Here is a 7,906-nt window from a genome sequence, read left to right as displayed (position 1 = left end):
ATTGGAGAATTTCTTTAATCAAATTATTGTGAATCAAGAGCAGATGGAATCAAAACGTGTTAGAATCCTTTCATTTTGATTTTGTGGCTAAATTCCCTGCATGGTCAGCATAGTACACTTCATCTTGACTCTTTATAAGGTCAAAATGTTGCCACAATAGACACAAGTTGTAATTTTATTCAGTTTTTCTTGGTGGTTGTCAAGCCACCAAATAATATATTGTATATTTAAATACAACTTTGGAATATTTTGTTCAGGGGGAAGACATTGGAGAAATTTCTTCTTCACTTTTCGGCTTATCCCATTTCTGTTTCTCCTCAGTGATTTGGCAGAGTTTTTACGCCGGATGCCCTTCTTGACACAACCCTGTACTTGAGGGGCACAGGGACCCAGTTAGGCAGCAGCATCAAGGGTCTTGCCTAAGGACCCAATCTGGGTGGGGATCAGTGGACTGGGATTGAACCCAGCGTGCAAACCCTATACTTAGCCACTGAGCCATCCATCTGCTTGGAAGACATTGGAGAAACAATTTCCCTAAAAAGAAAAGGCAACAATAAGAGATGCTCAAATAATTGGTTTATCTGAGCTTTATCTCAGTTTCTCCAACAGACAATCTATACTTCTAAACCTCAGTTAAACCAATATACTGTTTTACCCTGACGTCTCAGTGATCGTCACACATCATGGTCATTCTGTTTTATGTCAATGAATCCAAATTTATTAAGTTCATTCTTCTTTGGTATGAGTTAATCCTGGTTTTATCTTGTTTTCTTGTTAAATTAATTCATCTTCTTGACCGCTCCATCCCTTCCGGGGTCGCGGGGGTGCCGGAGCCTAACCCGGCTGCTGATGGGCGAAGGCGGGGTACACCCTGGACAGGTCGCCAGTCTGTCACAGGGCCTCAATCACACACCCATTCACTCTCAAATCTAGGGGCAATTTAGAGTCACCAATGAACCTATGAAGCATGTTTTTGGATGGTGGGAGGAAGCCGGAGTCCCCGGTGAAAACCCACGCATGCACGGGGAGAACATGCAAACTCCACGCAGATTTGAACCGGGGCCTTCTCGCTGTGAGGCAAGAGCGCTAACGACTGCGCCACAGTGCAGCCCTTGTTAAATTCATCCACTTTTTTTTAATTCATCCGGTTTTCTCTAAGATCATCTTGTTTTTTCTCCCTTTTCCCGGTTCATTGTGTATTATTTCACTTTCTCCATTGTTTTTCATTTTAACAAAATTCTTATTTTATTGCTTTGCTTTATTTTATTTCATTATATTTATTAATCTAGTTTATTAATTCGGTTTTCAGAGCTCTGTTGACAAGAGCTGTTGTTAAGAGTCTGAATGTCGCCCCCTGCTGGTCGCAGCAGGTATTCCAGACGCACAGAAGCTTCCGCTGACGTCAGTGCGCACGGCTAACCAGGCTGCAGCTGTCAGACAACAACAACAACAACAAGCAGAACCGGAGCCGGCGGTTCTGACAGCGCCTGTCTCCCGCCGGAACCCGCACGATGTCCCTCTGAAAGTGACGCCGACCGGCGCTACTTTGTCCTCCGCGCTGAAAACCGGTTCGTCGTCGCTGGTGACGCCGGAGACTCGGCCTGAGGGAGCGGGTCGACTCGGCGGCTTCTGGGTTAGTGGGCCTGACGGTGTCGGGACCGGCGGTTCGTCTGTCGCTCGTTTGGTTCCCGCCTTGCGGGCCGTGGAGCATGCAGGCTAACGGGGCTGCTCAAAACCGGGAGCCTGACGTGTCGTGCAGAAACGGCGCCCCGAACGGGGAGTCGTCCTCCAGCGGAGCCGCTCACTCCAACGGACCTCTGCCCGCCATCAACAACGGCAGCGCCGCCATCAGCAGCAGCGGCGGCGCGTCGGAGGGCGCCGCGGGCTCGAGGAAGAAGAAGCACCTGTCCCAGTCCGAGGAGGACGTGATCCGGCTCATCGGCCAGCATCTGCACGACCTTGGGCTGAAGTAAGTTCCCGCGCTGCATCCGGCCGCAGGTCAGACTGACTGACGGGGAAGGTCGAGCGAGCCGCGATGCTGGAGGCTGTTCAGTGTTTCTAAATGATGATGTAGACTGGACACAAACAACAACAAACATCACACAAATAAATAAAAACAGACAAAAACTATGATAAAGTGGATCGGATCTGATTCTGAACCTGTTCAAGTTTAAGTTTGTTTCATTAACTTGGTTTAAGTCAGGGGTCTGCAACCTTTAACGGTAATAGATCCATTTGGACTCGTTTTCTACTGATCAAAACCTAAAAGGAGCCGCATGGTCTTACTTTAGCCTTTAAGAAACTTGGATTTGCATTCATGACCTTTTTTTTTTTAATAATATGATCTATTTTTTGGCACCAACAAAATCAAAAATATAAAAAGAACCTAGCATCTCTTGAAATGTGATTTTTTTTTTCTTTTTTTTAACTGATTTTCTGTGTCAAACAGGATCATCTCAGTGTGTCTCTAGACAGCTTTTTTATTTTATTTTATTTATTTTTGGTAATTTTTCCCCTCTTTGTCCTCAGCAGTCTTACACTGCTGGGTTTTGTTATTTTAGTTTGGATCTTGGTAGTCTTAGTTTTCAGGCTTTGTTTATTTGTTTTCTTTAGGTAGTTTTGGTTAGACAGACATTATCAGGAGCTGCTGACTCTGACGGTCGACATGTTTGGATCAACAGTCTCCACGACTTATTTATGTTTGAACAAGGATCCACCATGGAGAGATAAAAGAGACACATGTGGATCTGGATCCGCAGGTCGCAGACTCCTGGTTTAGATTATAGATCAGAAATATTACAAAAAGCAACAGCTCCATTTAAACTTTGAGTTTGAAAATAGTTTGATTAATCATGACCCAGGATGTATATAAAGAAAATTAAAGTTTCAGAGTATTTCTTTATCCATATCATTTGGAATCAGGAGCAAATGCAGTTAAAAAGTTTGACATTGTTACATATAAACCACAATCAGCAAACGTCCTGCTCCACTCCATTCTGATCATCCTCTAACAGACAACTAGATCCATGAACGTCTTTGTTTTCCTCGTCTGAGCTGGAATCTGGATCTAAACAAATAACTTCAATATTGCTCGACATTTTTGCCTCACCAGTAATGTCTGGTTGGAATTATGTGGCTGTAAGTTAGAGGGAGAGCACGTAAACAAGGGGCTGATGGGAAACAAAGGTAGGCTCACTCTAGGGGTGCCACAAACGATTAATTTAATAGTCGACTAATCACCGATTATTTTTTCCGATTAGTCGACTAATCGGGTCATGCACAAACTGGATGTAAAGCACACATCTTAACCATAATTAGCTTTAAAACTGAAAAAATCCTAAATTGTCCAAAATAGCTAGCATGTAGCTGAAATATTAGCTAAGCTCCAAACTAGCCGAAAAAAAATGAAAAAAACTAAATTAGCCAAAACAGATAGCATGCAGCTGAAATATTGGCTAAACTCCAAAATAGCCTAAACAAAATCTTAAATTAGCCAACATAGCTAGCATGTAGCTGAAATATTAGCTAAACTCAAAAATAGCCTAATAATCCTCAATAAATGTCAAAATAGTCCAAAAAGATAGCAGGATGCTATTATATCTTTTAACTTTACTACACTCTGACTCCATATAATATAAAGTAACGACTAATCGATTATTAAATTAGTCGTCGACTAATTTAATAGTCGATTAGTCGTCGATTAGTCGACTAATCGTGGCAGCCCTAGCTCACTCCATGCCAACATCCCGCCCACAACTCAGAGGGAAATTTCTAATGAACTCTGCAGAAACTATGTTCTAGAAAACGACACAGGTTTAAGATTTTGGCTAAAAATGGTGTCATCATAATTAAAAGACCACTGGGAACGCTTTGAAAATACATCAAAAGACGATGGGATTGGGTATTTTAAAGAAGAGACGTTTTTACATTTGTAATCAAATAAACTGCTGTCATTCCGGGATGCAGGACCTGTTCTGTCTCAGTCACAGTGGATCTGTACCGTAACCAGGTAATGGTGGTTTCAGACAGCTGTTGAGGGTGACACTCATCTCTGTGTTTGCAGTCAGACCGTGGACCTACTGATGAAGGAATCTGGCTGCCGCCTGGAGCATGCCTCTGCCACCAAGTTCCGGAACCACGTTCTGGATGGAGAGTGGGATAAGGTGAGTGAACGTTCCTGAGCTTTCCAACAAATCCAACAACCAATTTACTGATCAGCAAACCTTCTTAGCAATTAGTCTACTTTCTGACTAGCCTTCCTGTTAACTTTATGACTGACTTTCTGCTCCAACTTTACAAGCAAGTTTTTAATCAATGCTTGAGCAAGCCTTCTGACCAAACTTAGTTCACTTTCCAGTCAAAAACAATTTTAAACTAGAAAAGTTGCATTACCTGTGATAATGCTAGTGTGAATGTTTTTTGCTGAAAGTAGTCGCTGAAGATGCTGAAACTTCTTGCTGAAAATGGTGAAACAATTTACTTTAATTGCTGAAGGGATTTACTGAAAATGCAAAAGCTATTTGCAAAATGTTCAATTTGCTAAAAGACTGAAAAGTTTGTTAAAGAACTATGACAGAGTGCTGAAGTTGAGCTAAATTTCAGACATTTTTAAAGTAAAATTGCTTTAAAATCCCTAATACATGCCAATTTTGCAAAAAAATAGTCTGTTCCTTAAATATGAGCTAAACTCCAAAATAGCCAAAAAAAGCTAGCTCATTGCTTAAATACTATCCAAACTCCAATACACCCTAAAATTTATCAGTAAACTAAATTAGCCAAAAAAGCTAGCACATTTCTTAAATGCTAGCTAAACTCCAAAATAGCCTACAATTCCTCAGTAAACTAAATTAGTCAAAAATGTTAGCCTGTTGCTAAAATAGAAGCTAAACTGTAAATTAGCCTAAAAACCCCAAATACATAAAAAAATGAGCCAAAAACGTTAGCATGTTGCTAAAATATTAGGTCAACTCCAATTTTTTTCAAAATGACTATTATAAATGAAAACATACCCCATGAATATATTTAAAGGCTTAAAATGACAGTTTAGAGTTTGCATGTTTGTTGTGTGTTTTCTGTAGACAAACAGTGCTGGTTGTGTTGAGCTCTGCTCTCCTTGTCTGCAGGCTGACAGTGACCTGAACGAGCTGAAGGCTTTGATGCATTCTCCGAGTGCTGTTGTGGTGAGTGTGGTTTATCTATAGGTCAAAACTCCACGCAGAAATAAGACATCTCCACGCACGTATCAAACATTCCTCGTGGACGATTCAGACCCCCCCCGAGTGCTTTCTGCTGCTGCCAGATCGCCAGTTAAATTCTTCTTTTCCAACCAAAACAGTATTTTTTCACCAAAATGGGAGTGGGGGGGTGGTGTAAATGACATTCCCTCTGGATTAATCCAGCCTCCTCGTCTACGCGGTCCTCTATAAATGGACATGCTGGTTTGGTTTCTGCGTGGTTGAAATCTGCACTCTCTAAATGTTAATAGGAAGTTCTATTTGAACATCGTTCACCTTAAGAAGGGGCGGAGACCTCAGGAATCGCAGTAAGACCGCAGGAATCACAGACTCAGTTGCCATAGTGATTGATTGTGAGTGATTAACCCGCTTCGTGAAATGAGTTTGCTTTAACCCACTTTCATGGGTTTAACTTACCTCTGTTTCTGAAACCAGAAACTGAGAGTTTTCTTTAACTCAGAGTTCACTAACTCAGAGTTTCAACAAAACCCGCTTCTTAAAACGGGCCCCAGAGCTGATCAGTTGGATAGGCCTGAATAAAAACCACGAGAAGCATGATTTTGTTTCCACAGTGCTCCTGTCTTTCTCTGCTCTGTCCACACAGAGGATGAAGTTTCTGCTCCTGCAGCAGAAGTACCTGGAGTTTCTGGAGGACGGGAAAGTCCTGGAGGCCCTGCAGGTGCTGCGCGCCGAGCTGACACCTCTGAAGTTCAACACGGAACGCATCCACATCCTGAGCGGGTCAGTCCACAGACACGGAGGCCACATCTATTACAAACAACAGACCAAAGCACAGGACTCAGAGGATCAGACACTGAGATTACAAAATTAGCAATGCTGAAGCTTATTTATCTAAATGTGAGATTTGGGTTCTGTCAATCAACCTGTTTGTTCGGGGGTTTGGGAGAAATTTAGGGAGAGGGCTGATGCATGAGACAGAATGAAGACGTTTAAAGAGCATAGATCCACTAATAAATAATAAATAGACTAAGAACAACACTAGAGAGTTTTATTCTACTGTCTTTGTCATTAGTCACAAACCAGAGAGAATTAAACTGTAAAGTCTCCGTGCAGGAAAAGAAGAGGAGCACACTTCATTCTTAGTTCTTGATTTTCTCCTTATAACAAGAAAATTAACTTTGTTTTTTTGTTTAAATGAGAAAACAAAAAAAAAAAAAAAGTAGGGCAGGTAATTTTCGGCTTCCGTAAAACACAACAGCGAAGATGCAGCCATGTATGCACACAGCCGTGTCGGTAAACAGCTGCTTTTAAGACGTACTAAAAATAGATTCATGTGAGCAGCAAAACCCTTTTCCTTGTGTTCATATTGATGTCATTGTAGACAGTCCAATTTTTTATCTTCTGCTAAAGATGACTTTTTATTTAAGGCATTAATGCGTTTCCTTTTAGACATGCACAACCCTCTGTCGGGGGGCGGGGCCATTGTCCTGTCAGTTAGACCCAGTCTGAATTCTCCCTTCCCCTTCATTTATCCCTCCAAACGGAGAGTTATGAAAAGTAGTGTCTCATATTTCGGACGTCACTTTCATCGAGGACGTCACCAATAATCGCCGGTCCGCTAGCATTACCGCAGAGCTTCCAGCGCTTGAATATACACAACAACCGAGGTTTTATAACTTTAAAAAGGTCACGCTACAACAAAAAGTCATTACTAACATTTACATGTAAACTTCTGCGGTTCAGAGTACAGCCGTGTGAAGAAATCCCTCCAAAAAAATACATTTCCTGGACACGCTTGCACTTTAACTGCCCCTTCAAATGATGGGAAGGGAGAAAGGGAAGAGTCCGGATTGGGCCTCAGTGTAAGGATTATTTTGGTATCACAGAACCCCAGATTTGATTTGACTTTGTGCCATGGTGACATCTCACTCTGGGATCTCCCTGACCACTTGAAGAAGAAGAAGAAGACTTTGGCAAACTGGAATAATGATTCATACAACACTAAACGGCCAGGAAAGACCAGCAAAGATGACGATCTGTATCTTAGTTCTGTATTTTGTAGTTTTGTTTTTTATACTTTGGGGGTCCAGAACCAATCCTGCTGGACCGATCAGAACTCTGTTTAGTTGGAGGAGCGAAGATAGAAAGAAAGGTGTAAATTAAGGTGCATCTAAAATGTAAATCATGGCTTAAATTGAGGTTAAAAAAGGAAAGAATGCATGACAGTGAGGTGGTTAAAGGTATATGATGTTAACCTAATCATAGATCAGCTGAAAGTTGTTTAAAAGTAGCTAATGACTACTTCACTCTAGGAGAAGAATATCAACTTCAACATAACCTCAAACATGTACAATCCCATCATCACCACGATCGACCCTTTTCAGACAGGCTGGGGTAAATGAGGAGGATTCTGAGAGTGCTAATGTGTCTGTGTATTGTGTAGTTACCTGATGTGCAGCCATGCAGAGGACCTGCAGGCCAAAGCGGAGTGGGAGGGGAAAGGTTTGGCGTCCAGAACCAAACTGCTGGACCGTCTGCAGAGTGAGTGCAGTCTGTCAAACCCAGCCCCCTTCCAGCCCTTTGCATCTCTTCGTAAGCATTATTCGTTCATGAGCACACCTGTAATTCTGTCTTCTGTTCTTAATGCAGTTTGTTTGGAACAAAGCATCAGCTCATCTTCAAGACTATGGAGCTAAATCGGGGCCAATATT

The 7,906-nt window shown here is 41.9% G+C and overlaps 1 protein-coding gene across 1 annotated transcript; it reads left to right on the top strand.

The window, feature by feature from the left end:
- Positions 1-1,386: 1,386 nt before the first annotated feature.
- Positions 1,387-7,906, top strand: LOC112143133 (WD repeat-containing protein 26). Its single transcript, XM_036216067.1, has 5 exons — positions 1,387-1,969; positions 4,064-4,163; positions 5,124-5,180; positions 5,839-5,975; positions 7,639-7,906. The coding sequence occupies exons 1-5, from the start codon at positions 1,710-1,712 to the stop codon at positions 7,889-7,891; spliced, it is 807 nt and encodes a 268-aa protein (XP_036071960.1). The 5' UTR covers positions 1,387-1,709; the 3' UTR covers positions 7,892-7,906.

Source organism: Oryzias melastigma, linkage group LG16, assembly GCF_002922805.2.
Source record: "Oryzias melastigma strain HK-1 linkage group LG16, ASM292280v2, whole genome shotgun sequence".
Lineage (NCBI taxonomy): Eukaryota > Metazoa > Chordata > Actinopteri > Beloniformes > Adrianichthyidae > Oryzias > Oryzias melastigma.
Note: the sequence above shows the minus strand (reverse complement) of the source record. Positions and strands in the feature narration are given on the sequence as shown.